General features: G+C 40.6%; 1 protein-coding gene across 4 annotated transcripts in view; it reads right to left on the reverse strand.

Annotated features, from left to right (window-relative positions):
• Nucleotides 1–722: 722 nt before the first annotated feature.
• Slc8a1 (solute carrier family 8 (sodium/calcium exchanger), member 1) overlaps nucleotides 723–18,977 on the reverse strand; it is a 289,161-nt gene continuing 270,906 nt past the window's right edge. For all 4 annotated transcript variants that reach the window (XM_013017993.1, XM_013017990.1, XM_013017992.1 and 1 more), the window contains one exon: nucleotides 723–4,077. In XM_013017993.1, coding sequence (XP_012873447.1) covers nucleotides 3,701–4,077 — 377 coding nt within the window. In that variant the 3' untranslated portion in view covers nucleotides 723–3,700. The remainder of the gene's footprint in view (nucleotides 4,078–18,977) is intronic.

The following is an 18,977-nucleotide window of genomic DNA, read 5'->3' on the forward strand; positions in this document are numbered from 1 at the left end:
TTATTTATATAATGATAAAGGAAGGATTCTATGGAAAAGTTTAAAGCTATTCAGATGTATAAAGTATCATTTTCCTGTATCTGATACCTAGGTTCTATTATATTAACAGTTTGTATTTTTCCCCTACAAGTATTTATTTCATTTTTTGTTGCCACCCCTTCCTATTCTGTTTTGATTATAGAGACATGAAATCAATAACATAATTTAGATAGTCAGAATAAGACAGGAAGAAGTTCTATTGGCAATTAAAGGGGATGTAGTATAAAAAGCCCAATTAGTTGAGCATCCACTGGAAGGCAACTACATTCCCAATGGTTATTTGGGACTTGAGGTTAATACCCTGCATGCTAAACTATTACCTGACCTGTACCTATTTTAGTTTATGTTCTGGGATACACAAAGAAGGAATAGAGAGCTATCCTCAAAGATTGTAAAAAGGATTGGTGAAATGGAGGGAACATTTATCCTAACTTTTGTAAGATAGACAAATTTGCTGACATTGTATTTTCTTGGGACATTAAAAAGAATGTTGGATGGGTACAGAGCTGACATTTGGAAGAGCTTGCACACCCAGTGTCTACTTTCTTTTGCATAAGCGTATCAACTGCACAGTAATATCTTTGTGGTCTTTATTTCTTCAGAACATGGAAACAAAAGAAATGAAGTAGATGACAATGAGGAGAAAACATTCTGTAGTACAGATAATGCGGCATCACTAGTGATTAGATCATAAACAATTAGAAACTTTATTTTTCTGTGTCAATAATGTGTACCATTTATAAGGAACAGCACAATTAGTGCACTTCCCCCCCCCAAAGCTGTGCACAATAAACACAAAATAAAATAATCAAACAAAATGAAATAATTTTACACAACTATAATAATTAATAACAACCCTGGACAACCAGAATCATATTTTCCCTATAGTTACGAAACTTGAAAAGGCAAACAAAATGAAAAGTTTTGAAACTGAAATTGATCAATAGTAAGAAATCTCTTAAACTCCTCTGTAAAGATTGACTACAGGGTTATTGACATTTCAAATATGGCTAAAAATGAGTGAGAGGAAATCTTTCTAGTGTTTAAACAACTTATATGCCTTGACTATTTTTATTCGATGTTTCTAGACTAGCCACCATTTTTTAAAATCTCAAACAAGAAAAAAGAGTTAGAATGGGCCCCCAAAGTAGTCACCAGTATTGGGAAGGGCAATGGCAGGTCAGGAATGGGTCACAGAAAAGGACTTTTGCCACAGAGAGAAAAGTTAGGAGTATCTGCACCTTCTCAGTGATGTGTATCATCAACATGATTGCCCTTCTTGGTTTAAACTGGGTAGAGATGTACATTTCTTCAAGTTGGTCAAACAAAACCCTTACCCTCTTTTAAAAAGTGTCTTGGATATTTAGGCAGCTGAATTTGTTCAGTTTTAGTGTGTTTGTGTTGAGTTTCATAATTTTTTTCTGTTTGCTTGACAAAACTATTTCAATGTAGCTATGCTAACTTGTACTCATCAATGTGGCAATCACACTCACTGAGTAAATATCCCTGGAGACCAGGAATCCAGGCTGTCTTAGTTATGATCCAGGCATTGGGAGGTTGCACACGATCTGGCATACTGACTTGGCAACCGCTGCTTCATTGTTCACTCAATCTCTAAATGCGTATTGAAAGGATGAATGGTCATGATTACTGCATGGAAGAGTGAGAAAAGAAGTCTCAAGGGCTTATTCTGAAGTATTTTTGAATCAGAATGGAGGACCAGGAATGCCTCCTGCCTGGGACTCCTTAGAGGTGAAGAAGTCTGAGAGGTGAGCACTCATTCCTTAGCTCCTCACTGGTAGAATCATTACTTTGGGATGTTGCGTTTGTCCAGCTCTTTGGTATTCTGACATAGAAAGAGCCATTCATTTTCAAGGGTTAAACCTATCTTCTGCAATCCTCCTGGAAGGTACTAATCTCATTGGATGGCCTTCTCTTTATCGTAAGTAGAGGAGACATATTTTGAAAGGCCCATTGGTCACTCTGGCTTCATTTTTACTCAGGGACTACTGACAAATTCAGAGGGATCTGGACTGGATAGGACAAGAAAGAGGGCTCAAAATAGTCTTTTACATGAAAGAATAAAATGAAATGAACAAACTAGCACTATCATCTGTGCCAGACAGAGCAGATGTGCAATAAATACTTGGGGGAACAGGGTGTTTGGGAACAGTGGCTCTGAAGATCCAGGCTCATCTAATGCATCCACTTCTCTCCAGTGCTTTTTTTTCTTTGGCCTACCTGTATTTATAGGTGGTTATGAGAGACCTCTGATGTGTTCCACATGGCTAATCTTCTGTGGGGAGCTTGGCAGCTGGCCTGCTATCCCCTCAATTGCATTAACATCTTCCACGTGACAGTTATTGCTTCTTAGATACAAGTGTGCAGATTCATGGATAGTAAGCCATTTTCTTCTTCTATCCCTAGTAATACTCAAACTCAGTAACAACACAAAAGTAACAACTCAGGTGAAAAGAAAAACTCATTTATGTCTTCAATGTCCCATCAACATTGCTGAATGAGAGGATGGTATTTTCTATACTCTACTATATACAGATAACGCATTGTTTTATTTATTTTTTTTCATCCATGCACTGTGTAACAAGTATCACAACAACATTCCCAAACAGGCACATGAAGAAGGAGCAAATGTTTAGTCATGAGTGCAACAGGACTGGGCAAGCTATGGATGCCTTACAAAAATAAAACTGATGGACACATCCCAGGCAACAGCATTGTGGGGCTGGAACACATACTGATGCGAATGGAAAAGGATGATAGTCTTTCTGTTTGCACAGAGCAGGGTAGGGAGGAGGAGGAGGATTGAAATGGGACACCTGGCGGGTTAGCTGGAAGGAATAAGGGCCTTGGCTCATCACAGTCCAGAGCTTAGAGATCAGAAAGGAAGGGTTTTTGCCTGTTTCTGGGAATCTAGGCACATTATCCTTGTACCTGTTGAACAAGCGTGCCAGGCACCATATCCTAGAGATCTAGACTCTAGAACGGTGGCTTCCTGGCTCCATTCCTGCTCCCATGCTTCTTCTCAGAGGCAGCTTCGTCTCTAAGCACATCCAGGAAACAATTGAGAAGTTTGGTAATATAGTGTAGAACACATCCTTCTTCTATGCCCAGATTCTTTCTTAATCCAAAGTAATGGACAAGTGTTTGGAAGAGGTGAGGAGACTCTTAATGATTTCAAATTTTATGTCAAGCCCATGTATCTTTGGATGGGTCATCATGTTTCATAAGGAGAAACAAGAACCTTGACCCTCCCAACACAAACAATGCAAAGCAGAAACAAAACAAAACAGAAACAAAAGTTGAACATCAGAACATCAGGTACCTCCCCAACCCCACTGAAAACAAAATTAAAAACAAGAAAACAACCCAAAACCTTAGCCATTTCTGAACCTAGAGAGCGTACAGCCCTTTTAGACAGAGCTGCAAGATGGCCCTGCCTCCACATCTTGTTCAACATGACGATGCCCCGGGAATGGGAGGTGATGGTTTCTGACTTCGGCCCTAGTACAGAGTATGCTCTTGAAGCTGGATTCCATCAGCAGGTAAGTGAACATGACAAATGTCAGTTTCCTCTGTTCATTGTACATAATTTTATGTATATATATGTATATATATAAAGTTACTATATCTGATTGTTCCTTTAGAAGCCTTTTATGTGGCAGTAGGCCTCCAGGGAGGAGAATAAAATGTACAAGAACCACAGGAGCACAAAGAGGCTGGAAGTCATGATCTTGGCAATCCGGGGCCCACCCAGCTCACCTCCGATCTCTGGCCTCCGTCGATACAGCAGCACCCCCACATTGATGAAAGCAAAAATGGTGAAGAGAGTGACAGAGAAAGCTAGCGTGCCGGGAGACACTTTGAACTGTTCCCCATTGGTCGCATGGTAGATGGCAGCAATAGACCAGGCCACGCCGATTCCCAGAAAGACATTCACCGCATTGCTGCCAGTGACGTTACCTATGGACGCATCTGCATACTGGTCCTGGATGGCTGCCACTTTGCTGGCGAATGTGTCTGTAAAGAAAGAAGAAAGAAGGTGATGATGCTCCACCTCCTAAAGATGTTCATGGACGGTTGGGAGCTTTAACTGTGTAGCTTAGATTCAAACCCGGTTTACAAACCCAGTGACCTACCGCGAACTTCCCTGTTCCTTTGAGTCAGTATCAGGAACCAAGTGTGACTGACAGAGAAAAATGATGCTAGTCAAGTTCTTTGTCAGCTCATACCATAATTCTTTGTATGAGGAGCTAGCAGGATAGTATTTTTTTTTTCAAAGCATAATCACAGCCTAGCAACTCCAGAATCGAGTGGGGCTCTCTTGAAAGCTGAATATTACAAGACTCTATCCCACTGTGCTGGGACATAATCCCTGAGGCCCAGAAATCTATTTTAGTAACATCCCTAAAGATTCTAGGTCACTACAGGTTGAAAGCAAAAGGTTGAGGATGATTTCTGAGAGATGCTGTATCAGCAGTTGGCATTGGGAGAGATTTCCAACGACTCAAAAAGCAAGTCAGTAGTGGAATGGAAAAGAATCAAACTCGAATAGCAAGTGACATTTGCCTAGCAACAGGAAAGCAGTTCACCTATGTTCCCACATTTGCTGCTATGATGATTCTATGACATGAGGAGTCTTGGCTTAGAGATGGTAAGGAGTAGAAACAACACTCCACAAGTAAGGAGATGCAAAGGCAGCACTGCAGCTCTAGCCTGTTGTCTTCAAGACTTAGGCTTGTTAACTGTGATTCCTTACCTTTTACTGTGCCTCAAGTACCAATGCCATAGGGACCAAGGAACATCCTCAACGCTCACCATTACTCCTGAATGTGTCTCTTGGTGAAGTGAGAAAAGTCGTTGGTTTGCCACAGGAGGTAAAGCACAGCAGTTTCAGATCCGCCATCACCAGACTGTGTGTCTGAGGACGAACTCACTTCCTAATCTCTGAGATGGGGATGCTAATTCTCCACTTCAGCTTATTACTGTTAAACTGAAATGTTCCAGGAGAAGTGCTTGTTGGTAAGAGTTTAGCTCTTTTTGTGGTTTTTTGGAAAGATAATGTAAAAAGAGTAATCTGGATTAGTTTAATGCTGGGGCAGGACAGGAAATTCCATTAGGCATGAAAACAGAACTTGCAGGGAACTCCTTTTCTTACCTATGTGATGACTAGTTACTGACATCCATTTCCTTTCAGCTAGTTTTTTCAAAATGCCTTGTGCAGTAGGCTTACAGATGTTAACAATGGTCAAGGTGAACTCACATCTGCAAAGCCAGTAATAGCAAGTAGTACAGAACTCCCAAATGCGGCATCATCTACTCTCATCTTCCTGAGGCTCCTGGCATGTTCTGTGCCCCAATATACAGCTGTATAATACCTGATGAGATTTTTCTCTTTGCTGCTCTTATTTTTGCCACACCCAGTCCTGGTAAGCCTCCAATGCATCCAAAACTTCTAACTCTGGGACTATCTAGGGGGGGCATAAGGGGAAAAGAGAGGAAAAAAAGTGGATGGTGAATAAATTCTAAGTATATTGAAACTATGAACGAAGATGGCAAAAAGAAACTCAAGAAAAAACTTGCACCCATGGGCTGGGAAGGTGGCTCAGTGGTAGAGCGCTTGCCTTGCATGCTCGAGGCCCTGGGTTCGATTCCTCAGCACCACGTAAGCAAAAAGAAAGAAAAAGCCGGAAGTGGCGCTGTGGCTCAAGTGGTAGAGCGCTAGCCTTGAGCTGAAGAGCTGAGGGACAGCGCCCAGGCCCAAAGTTCAGGCCCCATGACCGGACCCAAAAAAAAAAAAAAAACTTGCACCCAAAAGGTGCAAGTTCATACCATCTGTAGACTCTCTGTTTATGACGAGTAAGAAGGTGACGTAGGTTGATGAGAGGCTATGTGATAAGATGTTCTTTCTGAAAGGAAGTTGGTCAGCCTTGGAGGCCTGCCTATCTCATGGACTCTGACCACTATCTGGGATGGATAGCAGATTGTATGCCCCTTTTATAAAGAAATGGAAACAATGAAGATCTGGTACATTCATGTCAGAAAGGTATAAAATGATGTTATGTGGAGAAAAACAGATGGAGGGCTGGGAAGGTGGCTCAGTGGTAGAGCGCTTGCCTTGCACGCATGAGGCCCTGGGTTTGATTCCTCAGCACCACATAAGTAAAAAGAAAAAAGCCGGAAGTGGCGCTGTGGTTCAAGTGGTAGAGCGCTAGCCTTGAGCTGAAGAGCTGAGGGACAGCGCCCAGGCCCAGAGTTCAGGCCCCACGACTGGACCAAAAAAAAAAAAAAAAAGAAAAACAGATGGAACTGGGGTTTATTCTGTTGCACAAGATGAGACAAACTTTTAAGTTTTTGACTTTAACACCAAATATTGGGTGTTTTCCCTCATTTGTGAAAGCTAGACCTAAAGACATGATTCTAACTCTGGGACTATCTAGGGGCATAAGGGGAAAGAGAGAGGAAAAAAAGTAGATGGTGAATAAATTCTAAATATATTGAAACTATGAATGAAGATGGCAAAAAGAACCTCAAGGAAAGCTCTTGTTCAATATGAGGTTGAGAGGATCGGGAAAGAGAAAGAAATGGAGAGAAAATAATAGAGAAAGCAACAATAGAGGTTATTCTAATTAAGGCATATTATAATGACATCTGAAATAACATGGTGAAACTCCTTTATACAATTAATATATACACAAAAGAAACAGCATAACAGGAAAGTAAAATAGGCTCTATTGGGGGGAAAGCAGATAGAAGAGAAGGACGAATGAACATGGCAAGTGAGAAGAAATATGGTTCAAGTATTAAAGAGGGCAATAAGACCTGCTGAAATTATGAGAAAAGGGGTTAAGAGAAAGCTATAGAGGCGGTGAGTATGATCAGAGTATGTTGTATGCATGCATGGAAATGCCACAATGAAATTCCTTCTTTATAAACAATGAATATTAATAGAAATAAAGAAATAAAGGCTGGAGGTATGGCCCAAATGGTAGAGACTGTCTAGCAAGCACCAGATCCTGGGTTTAAACCCCCAGTACTGTCCTCTCTCCCCACCAGATACTGCTCTGCAACGAGATTATGTGTGTGTGTGTGTGTGTGTGTGTCTGTGTGTGAATGCATGTATATAATATTTATGTATGTACTTAGTATTTTCTCTAACATCCACAGTTCTTAGGGACTAGACATTATTAGCATTCTTTTATAATCTTGGAAACTGTGACATGGTGATATTACAGCCCTTGTTTAAGACCTTGGAAACAGTGACATGGTGATATTACAGCCCTTGTTCAAGAATTTGGACTATATAGTGAATTTTCCTATTGAATATATTTGATTCTCAAATGTGTGAGAACAGGCTTTGAGAATGGGCTTCCTCTAAAGACTAAAGGTTTTCTTTGATCTCAGTCTATTCTAGGTTTTCCTGTTGCATCCATTTAGAAATTACAAAGATTCTCCTCAGATGGCTACTCATACAAAAACGGAAAGAAGGCACAGGTGATTTGCTGATCTGCCCTCTGGACTTCTGCTTCTACGTGCTTCTGTGCTCTCACACTGCAGCCCAGTCATGATGGCTGCAGACGTTGGCGAGTTAAAGCAAAGCTAGACAGATCTTAATGGCTGTGTGCATTTCATGGTGAAGAGTTATTAGGAGATGCTGCAACAACAGCCTCAATAAAGAGAAGAAGTAACTTTGCTTTCCTTCTCCAAGGACAGGCAGCAAAGTAAAGGAATAAGAATCCTAGGAAAAGCAGCTTATGGCTTGGCTGCTGCTAGGAGCACCTGCCCTTATTTGAAGTGAAGGAGCTGCTAGGCTAGCTGGTGGTGACAAATGGCTGTATTAGGTGGGGCAGCTGAGAGGAGGGGAGATTCCCTTCTATGCTCTAGAGACCCATTACCTAGGTGTTCCAATGCACAGACCTCCTTCCCTCCCCTGGCATGTGACACACGATACAGGATGTGATGCACTGAACTCCTTGGTGCTCTATCTCCATTCAGAACCCCTGGACTATCCAGATAGACATCTCTGCCTCCTCCCCAGACTCCTGCATTTGTGGGCCCCTAAAAACCCCATCCAGTCCTTGAGGCTGAAATGGCGAACACAGCACGTCTGCAGTACTTTCTTCTCTCTCATTCAGGTTTTCAATAACCTATTTGTGCAAATATTACATAAAAATATTACTTAAAAGAACAGGTTCCTATTTTCAAATGTCTTCCTCTGGAGTCCCTAAAAAATTGTTAGCCAAGGTGATAAGCTTGTTACATAAATAAAACATGTTCTGGGTTTTATTCATCTGGGTTATACAGCAGACCTTTCGTCTATTTTTATTTTCAATTCCAAAGCTATATTAAAGAAAGAACATGCATATTCAAAACATGAACCTTAGTTCTGACAGCGATATTTCTGATTTCCAAATGAAGTGTGATGGATTCTCTCCAAATCACTTTCAATTGCTGCTTTGCTGCTGAGCACACAGAGCAATGCACTACTCAGCATATATCAGGTGCTTCCAAGGCATACCCCAAACGCTAAGTCCGGAACCTGTCTATGGCTGAACAATGCTGTCCAAAGGGAAACCCAAGACATAACTTCTTCCTTGGTCTCTAAAGGGACATGCTCATATCCAGAGCTTAGCTTATTAAATGCAGACATACAGGCATCAGCTGTTCAATTTAAGACATGTTGACAATTGCATACATGTCTTCTTATGTATACACTCCAAGCCAGACCCTGAATTCCAAAAATCATTTGGATTAGTTGACCCCATATTCTTAGTTCACATGACTAAATCAATAAGAGAGAAGGGTTGTTTAAAAGGCAGTATGGTTGGCATTAAGCCATACATCATGAAGTTCAGACATAATTGCTCTCTGCAGACCTCTTTCAAATTCACTGTATACAACTTTGGCCAAGTCATCTGGTCAATATGCAAGAAAAATACCTTTCCTGTCTTCCAGGAATTTTTACCTGTATTATACAAACTTTATAGCTACAGATAGACTAAGCCTTGAGCATCTCTTCTATAAGATGGGTGTTGTAGGTCATAGGAGGTTTCTGTATTATCTGAGGCAAAAATTTCATCACAGAGGTTTTATCTTACTTTGCAGCTCTTAGCATGCTCCCTGGACTTGCTGCCCAACTCTGATGTGATATGCATTCAGGAAATGAGCCTGGAAGTGATTATAACTGCAGTCCAGCCTGGGGATGGTGATTCAGTTGTTTCTCCCCAGCACCTATGAATTACTGACAAGTTAAGACACAGCCCAGGATAAGCGTCACAGTTTATAGGTTGAAGGAGCCTCCGAAAGGGAAATACACCAGCTTTTCCAAATATCTTTCTGTTCTGGACAAGCTACCTCACATTTTTAGGCTCCAGATTGCTCATCTAAAATGAAGAATTAGATCTCTAAGATTCTCTGTGGTCTTACTATTTGAAGGGTCTACAGAATATACCAATAGCTCTGTTGTGCAATGGATAGCACACTGGACTTCTACATATGCTTTTGGTGTTATTTCTATCAGAGTTTGTATATGATCTTGCTTCATTAGAAATACTTTAAAATCCTAGGAAAGATTTTGAGACTTTTAGATTTTTGTTATTGCTCAAACTATCGATGTGTATGAAATTAAACCATGCAGGATAGCCTTTTACCTTTGAATGTTAGGTAAGACTTGTTAGCAAAATTATATGCTTTAACTGAATTTAGCAGTCATCCCTTTCACTAGGTAAGCAATACTATAAATGGGGGGGTACAGCGATGCCTATAATTCAAAAACTATGTTTAATGTCAATAATGTTTGTAAACATGGAGATTTTTGTTTAAAAAATGCGTATTTGGTAGCCAGGCCCGGGTGGCTTGTCCCTGTAATCCTAGCTACTCAGGAGGCTGAGATCTATCACGGTTTGAAGCCGGCCCAGGCAGGAAAGTCCATGAAACTCTTATCTCCAATTAATCACCAGAAAACTAGAAGTGGTGCTGTGGCTGAAGTGGTAAAACACTAGCCTTGCATGAAGAAGCTCAGGAACAGTGCCCAGGTTCTGAGTTCAAACCCTATGACTGACACAAAATATAAAAAAAGGTAGAATTGGGGCTTCATTCTTAATCACACTCTCCCAGGACTCAGAAATAAACCCTTTAACTATTATCTTGTTTACACTAAGGGTAGAGAACCATAATTCTACCATATGGCAATGAGAGGAATTGTTTCAAACACCCACAGTTTGAGGCCCTTCTAGGAAGAATAGGTAAAACTTAAGCAAATCACAAGTCAAGAGTAGCTGATCAAAAGCATGGATGCTCCTGATGTGCTGGTCATTTTGCTCATAAAACAACCTGGAGTGGGGCCAGTCACACCTGCAATTCTACCTACTCAGGAGGCTGAGAACTGAGGATCATGGTTTGAAGCTAGCCTGGGCAGGAAAGCCTATGAGACTCCTATCCATAATGAACCACTAAAAGATTGGAAGTGGTAGAGTGCTAGCTTTGCGCACAAAAGCTCAAGGACAACACCTATCCCCTAAGCTCAAGCCCTAGACGTAGCACACAAACAAAAACAAAAACAGAAACAACTTGGGTGTGCAGGCTTGGTGGAGGTACTACAGTTGCCCAATGTGGGAACTCCTCCCTCACTCCTCTCTCTCAATCTTTCTCTCCCCCTCCCTTCTTGCCCCCTTCTGTCTCTCCTCCTTCTTATGTCCCATTTAAGGGAATGAATTAACATGATTCACTCTCAATACACCCTGTTCAATATTACTGGCAATTTTTATGACACAATAGAGTCAGAGACTCGGTCAGTGTTATACATCCTGGCTTACACTGATGATTTTTAACTTTTGGGGAGTTATCACATCCTTGGAGAAAACATTCAAACTTTATAAAGTCATGCACTAAAATTCTTAAAACAATTCTTAACAATCAGAGCTGAGATCTCCTCATCTTCCCAGGGGCTACAAGGCAGGTGGTGTTACTTAGACAATGATTATTCTCCCATTCAATTCTGTCCTTTCCTCTGTACACTCTTGAACTTTAGATAGACATGGGTTCCATATGTGCTAATTCTTCTGTTGTCACTGAGGGCCCAAAACAGGTTTTGTCTTGAGTTATGACCCTTGAGTAAAGATGAAAACCTCACTCCTATATGCTCTCTCTCTCTCTCTCTCTCTCTCTCACACACACACACACACAATTTCCTGCTTCAGGTAAAGGGAATCCTTATTTGGTTTCCAAGAGGAGTTCCAGAAGTCAAGGAATTATTGATGTCTGATTTCTTTAATGATTCCTTAGGAATGGAATTGTAAAGGGAAACAAAACAAAACAACCCACTGAAAATTACTGCCCATTAAAGTTATCCCTGAAGAGATGTAAATGGTGACAGTGCCGTGACCCATTTTAGATGTGAAGAAAACAGGTAAGTAAAAAGCTCAAGAAGACTGGGCTTGGCAGGCCCAAGAGCTCCTGCTTTCAGTCTTCATAGCTTATTTTAATTAAAAAAAATAAAAGATGGAATAAATTTCTTTTTGAACGCCATAAGTGACTAGTGTCATCACTCAAAACTGTTTGAAATTTTTGTCCCAATTTTGAGACTTGGACTCAAACCCTGGGCCTTATCCTTGGCTTTTTTTTCTGCTCAAGGCTGGGGTTCTACCACTTAACCCAAAACTCGAACTAGCCTTTTGCTAGCTTATTGGAGGTAGGATTCTCACAGACTTTTCTACCTGGGCTAGCCAAAATTTGAAACATAATCCTTAGATCTCAGCCTCCTGTGTAGCTAGAATTACAGGAGTGAATGAGTAGCCCCAAGATAACATTTGAAGTTTTGATGATTACAAGTATCACATTGCTTTTCAGATTAGTTTTAAGCTTCTTGGTTAGTTATGGGCATTGTAAGAGGAACTTCAAATTGCTATATGCTACATAGTTTTTGTCATTAATATTCCATGGTAGAATCAGTTCATGAATTCTTACTGTCAGGACAAGAACCCTTGATACTGGAGAAGTATTAATTCTAATTATTATTATTTTTTTGGTGGTACTAGGATTTGAACTCAAAACTTTGTACTTGCTAGGCTGGTGCTCCACCCTTTCAGCCATGCCTCTGGCCCTGCATTTTACTGGTTATTTTTTGAAATGGAACTTTTCTGTAAGAGCTTGTTCCAAAACAGTGACTATTTCCAGATTTCAGCCTCCTAAGTAGCTAGGATTATAGGTGTAAGCCACCAAGGACCAGCTTATTGGTTTCTATTATTGATGACAGGTCATTTGCCTCTTTCTCTCTAAATGTAGAATTCTCTAAGTACAAAATACATAGTAGTAACTCCAAAAACTTCTAGTGAAATCTCATGCTGAGTGCTGGCTCTCCCTCAGCAACTTAAGCCACAGAGCCCTAGATGGACAAGTGGGTTAATTTGGGGTTCTGCTTTGCATGCCTTAGCCATCTTGAAGCCTTACCAGGCACAGATACTTTCAGACAAGAATATTTTCACAATCAATTTGGACATTTGTGGATATCTGTCTCCTCAACACTACTGCTCTGGACTGGCAAAACTAGAATTAGTCCTCTGCCTTTTGAGGGAATCATTGCCGTCTGGAACTAAAGGAAGTCTTGCTTTTTGTCTCAACCCACACTTTTTTTTTTTTTACAATGATAACCTAATACTAGCTTGTAATTTATGAAGGGCCATGCCAAAAAGTTCTCATGGGTTCCAGAAGAGGAGGGAAAAGAAAACAAATACAACACATAATTTCCTGATTGTAAACAATAGAATCCAAATAAGCGAGTTTCTCCTACTGCACAAAATAATAGAAATTTACATATAAATCCTCCAACATGGCTGTTAGCAGAGTCAGCATTTGGAGACCATGTGCTGGAAAAGGTGGCTGTATACCACAAGGCACAAGTAATACAGAGCTCATGTTTCATTCCTGAGGAGAGGGAGGAGGTGAGGGCTGTGTGTTGGGGAACCATCATAGCATTCCAGCTGGCATTGTGCATAAATGCCACGTTGATTTCTTTTCTATAATATGCATTATCCCAAATGATAGTAAAATTCTTTTATAGCCACATGTGAGATTTGGCTTTTAAATTGACTTCATATTTTATTTGTCCTCTGTTCTAAAAATACCACTGGGTTAAATTCATTTGGTTGCTCATGTAGTGTCCATGATGTGGGTAATTATGATTTCTTAGAGCCTTAGTTTTCTTCCTTTGAAATGAACAGCAATGTATCTTTCTTTGTGCAGAGGGCCCCTGCCCATGGCTTCTGATGAATAGGCCTCCTCCATCTCTGCTCTCTTCCTAAGGGTTGTGATGTGATGGATTTGTATTGATCAGGGGGTCAACAACCAGCATTTATAAGGTGATAACCTGTGGCCATGGATGAGATTTGGAATTTGCCCCTTTGGCACTGTGTTCTGATCAACCAAATGAATTGGCTACAGATATTCAGTATTTATAGTTCATTAAGCATAGAGTATTACCCTAGCAGTCTCTAGTGACAACTCTAAGTAACATCCTGTGATACTCCTACCCCCTCCCACAATCTGTAACATATGAACTGAGATTACTGTTGAGGAGACTACTGGGAGTACTTTGAAAGACGTACGATTCCACAGATTCACAAAACAGCCAAGACCAACACTATATCATAGACTTCTCATTTACAAATACCTATAGAAGACATTGTAATGAATAAAATAATGTTAAAATCTTGGAAGTTATGGTAAATTCCAATATTATGTAGTTTTCAAGTAAGTATGATTACAAGCAGATAGTGAATCTGTGATTTTTTTAACAAATATTAAAATTGCTATAGGTAAAATTTTGAGAGAAGACAGAACTATCGAATCAGAAAATATATTGTTGGCTTTGCCTGGACTGACAAAGAATACAAGGGTCACCTGTAAATAGTCACAAGAACCTGTCTGAAGTAGTAAAATGTTCTGAAATTGGATTAGGGAAATGGCAGCACGAAGCAGTGAGTTTATTAAAAAAAAAACAACACTGCATGGAAGAGTTCAAATGCATTAGAATTTTATGAGATGTAGGCAATGATTCAGAGAAGCTAAGATGTAGTCTGGGCATGCACTGGCAAGGAAGGAAAAGTAGTGCTTAAGATTAAAAAATGGTATTGCCTTATCTGTAAATTTTAATAGAAAGAGCAAGATAGGCACAATGGTTCATGTTTCAATCCCAACTTACTGAACAGGTAGACTGAGAGAATCATAGTTTAAGGCCAGCACTAGCAAAAAAGTAAGACACCATCTCAACAAACAAGCCAGGCATGATAATTAATACATGTCTGCAATTTCAGCTATCTATGAGGCGTTGGCGGATGGATGGAGAATGCCTGAAACCACCTAGGGCAAAAAGGGATAGTCTTTGTGAAAAATAAAAAGCATAAAAAGTTGGGGGTTTGGCTCAAGGAATATAGTGTTTGCCTATCAAGAGCAAGACCAGAATTCAAATCCCAATTATCACTTACATTTACAAAGGAAAAGAGAGAGAAAAAACCCCCACCAGCTCAACATCATTTACAAGTCACCTGTTACAGACTTACCCCTTTTGTTCATCTCCATGGAGTAAATGCTCCATGGGTCTAATGCTATTGCTGTACTTGATACTCATGTCTTTTGAAATACACCCTGAGCCTGAGAATAACAGGGAGGTTTGCATTCATTTACATCACTCACGCATAGCATCAATTCTTCAGACACATACAACCACATGCACACATACACGTGCTGGCATCATGTTTCTGCCAAGTATTCTTGTTTTGGCCCACCAAGAGTTTGTAAGAAGGTCTGGACAGACAGAATGGGACAAAGTATTTTCAGCTCCTTTCTCTTATCCTGTGACTTTTATGTGGCTGAGTGAAGCTAGCTCACGTGGGCTTGGGGCATGAATCCAGAGACTCTGCAAGGCTTCAGGTGGGCAGGATGTGCTCTGAGCATCCCTGCTCCTTGGACCACCTCCTGTTAGATGACGTCATTGTCATCATCCTGGTTGCACTCCAGCCTTGTGCTGGGTGCCAAGTGGCACGTAGACATGCCCTTTGAGAAAAATAAATCAGGGACTGTAAAAAAGAAAAGACTTTAAAAGTATTAAAGACAAGTTCTATTGTGTTTTGAGCAGAAAAGATACAAGATGCAAATCATTTTTAAAATGGATCTCTCCCAGGTTCTTACAAAAGTTTCGAGTTGGCTGTACACAGCCTCTTCCACAGTTTTTAGTATAGGGTAACAGGCAGTTCTGGTGCTAGGTAAAGAGCAAATCTGGTAGAATCTGGGGCCTAGCTTTCCTTTGTTTCAATCTCTCCTTGTAAAGTTATGCTCGTGTGGGCGTCCTTTGGCTCTACTGATGTCACCTCTTCGTGGGCCAGCATGCTGGAAAGCACAGGACACTTCATCTCCAGATGGCTACTTGCTGGAATGGGATTAAGACAAGGGAATCTATCAGAGTGACTAGGGCCATTTAACACGGCTCCTCTGGAAGTGTCCCTGGATGGCCCAGACTCCTAACCTGACTGCCGTCGAGGTTCCATTTTCAGACTTTCTTGGTTAGTAAAGAAAGTGGCTGGTACTGAGTATCTGGAAATAAAATATATCAGATCTTTAGCATCCTGTTGGGGAGAGATAATACCAAAGCCATGGGGAACTCTTGACTCAAGGTGAAGTAATTCTGTTTCCACTTCTTTGGGGGGGGGGCTAATTAAATATGAAGATGCCCTTTAGTGTGGCCACTTCTTGAACCCTGAGGCAATCTGACTTGAAATGTGAAGGTGCAGAAGAGAAAGGTCAGGGCAGTGTCTATCTCATGGGAAAACACAGCAAAAGATAATGATGAAGATAGACTGAGGATTTGCATAGCTGTCATTTCAATGGCTGAGATATACTGTAAGCTGCATACCCCAAGGCCCTAAACTCATCAATATATCAAACAGAAGGGAAAAGAGATGCACTCTTCTTTTTAGTGTCCACTATATGCCCAATGCTGGGTACCTTAGAAATGGACTTTTATGTAATCATCACTACAGTTCTATGAGAGACCTTTTCATGATTCAGGCTAAGAAAATAAAGGCTAAGAGACATTTTGCTTCTGGGGTCTGCCATACATTGAATACAATTGGAGGAAGGAGGATTGGTTTGAACTCGGGTCCACTTGTCTCTAAAGCTCATATTCTTTTGTATCCCCTTGGTGCATATTCATGGGCTCTGTTCTAAGAGTATATCATTCTTTCGAAAGTGGGTCTGTTAACCATAGATCAATCTTGTAAGTTCTGTAGGGACAACACCAAATCCATGTTAAATGGGATGGGAAGAGAGGAAATAGTGGAATCAATGTGATTCTTGTATGTTCTTCAAGGGAGCGTAGATGACTGCTAATTCAGAATGACAGGGCATAATTTCCCACTCAGGATAGTGCTGGCTTTGAGTTGGGCATGTGGTGTTCCCTTTTGACCCCATCACTGTGGTTAAGCAAGTGGCAGACTGGGTGTTCATGCCTGAGGCTCGGAAGTAATTTCCAATGATCCTACACCCCCGTCTCCTACTTTTTTTCTTGGACATTAGAAAACTACTGTAAGGTCCGCCCCTGGATGGCAAGCAGACTCCACCCTCCTCGCAGCAAAGTCTCCACCCAGTACCTGCGTTACCTAGGCAACTGGGACACCTGGAAGAGGTCACATCTGCATCCGCTGAGGTCACATCTGAATTTGATGTGGCCACACCTTTCCCCGCCCATACCCTACATAAGGCCTAGCCCAGGCCCAGACGCCCTCTTGCTCTTGCTCTTCTTTTCTGGTTCTCTCTGCTCTCTCTCTGCTCTAGCTCTTTCCTCTCTCTTTCCCAGCCACGTGGAGTGCCAACCTTGCCTGGTCCCAGCAGGTCTACTGAATAAACCTACCCCTTACCTGAATACCACGTGCGTGCTGGTGCAGTTTTACTCGCCCACCTCTTTTTAAAAACCTAACAACTACCTCTGTAGCCCTTTCCCTAGGACCTACCCACACATATGTGTCTCACAGGCAGTATGATCTAGACCTGAGCTCATATGCATTAGCAGCACATAACTGTACTGCTGAGGACAGTTCTGTATTCTGCCTACTGTCATCTACTGCAGAAAACTGAACATCTTTAAGAATGTTCAGTGTTTAAAGCTTTACAGTATAGATTGTAAAGTGGTGGCTCTAGAAGGAGACTTTTTATTAATTTCTAAATTTATTTGAAGCATGAAGTCTACTAGCCTTACTAGGGAATAATAATGTTTCTGAGTTCAAGGTGGTGAACGCAGGCCCAATGTTGCATGCTCTCAAAATGGTAAAGGCTAAGATTGAGGCATGGAAAGATATAGGTAATTAAAAAAAAACAAACTTGTAAGACCTATGGAAAAGTATGGTCATTACTTTAAAAACAAAATCCAAAGTGGCTGATATACCAGATTACAAAGAGTGATAATACAGATTCTATAAAATATCATCCCAATTAAATTGGACTATATGTGGACAAATCATTAAATTTCACATGAGACTTAACTTCCTTAAGTAACTTGAGGATTCTGGGTGCTCACTCTCCAAAAAACTATATTTACCTTACAAGAGGGCCATTTCTGTATCTACCCATAGCTATGGTGCCCTATATACCTCCATGAGTATCATTTGGAGCATCATGCCTTCTTAAGACTACAGACTATGACCTGTAAATCTCTAAATGTTATTTTAGGCTCCACTGAGCAGCAAGAGGCGGTAATCTGTAAAGTATTTGTGACTCAAATGTAATACAGAAAATGTTAGTTTTGAGAGTTATTAGAAGCCAGGAAATTAAAAACTGAAAAATGTAAACCATTAGTACCTCCTGCTTTTTCTGTTATAAAAATAATACAGGGTTTCCTAGCTCAGTGAAAAACAAAGAAAAACCCCTTATATTGAGAAGAATACAGGAAACAAATAAATAAATAGAAATTGGGAGGAAGTGAAATCATTTCTTATCACTGATGATATAGTAAGGTAATATAAAAACTGTGCTCATGCCTTACACACACACACACACACACACACACACACACACACACGCAAGTACTTTGGGCAAATTAAAAAAATTTCTTCCCTTGCTCATAGAACTTTCCCCATTTATCCTCATCTTCTGGCCGCTTCTATTCCATTTTTTTTCAGAGTTGAATTCGGTGTGTGAAGAATGAGGTAATTATTTCCTGCTCCTTACACCAGTTTCCAGTAGACAAAGTACTGTGACACCTACATATTACTTAATCATCTTATTGATCCTATTTGAATTGCCATGTAGTATAATGTCTATTTTACAGTCAAGAGAACGGAGGCTACAAGGGTCCAGAAATCGATTCCAGCCACACGGTGAGTAATGACCAGAAGCCCAGCTTTCTGAATTTCATTCTAAAGCTCTTTTCACCATTTCTGCGGCAAGCATACGACCCCTTAGCACAAGAACACATGCAAACAATAGGTAGCACCAGTTCCATACCAAATTCTTCCTATGGTATTTACAAGCATGGGAGTGATGTGATTTAAAAATAACACAGTTAAAAATAACATTTTAAAAGTCTCTGTATCCATAATGGAGAACGCCCTGGCAAGTATCTAAAGTATATGCTTGCCTACCTGTCAGATTTCAAAGGATAAAGGGTTATTCAAAATATTCGAAGAAATAGAAAAAAACATCTTAAAATGCTAGGGACTAAGGTCCAGCCTAGAATATTCATTTAAAAACTTTTCCTGGTGTTGTAGTAAGCAAATGGCAAAGGGAAGCTCCAGGGGAAAGTAAGTCATACAAGACCCGAACTGAGTCAAGACTAGGGAGAGAGACAATAGGAGACTGCTGCAGAATCTGGGTGCAAAGAAGTGGCTGTGTAGACTATAAGAAGATGGAGGAAGAGCTAAGTGGGGCTGATCAAC

Source organism: Dipodomys ordii, unplaced genomic scaffold, assembly GCF_000151885.1.
Source record: "Dipodomys ordii isolate 6190 unplaced genomic scaffold, Dord_2.0 Scaffold37, whole genome shotgun sequence".
Classification (NCBI taxonomy): Eukaryota; Metazoa; Chordata; class Mammalia; order Rodentia; family Heteromyidae; genus Dipodomys; species Dipodomys ordii.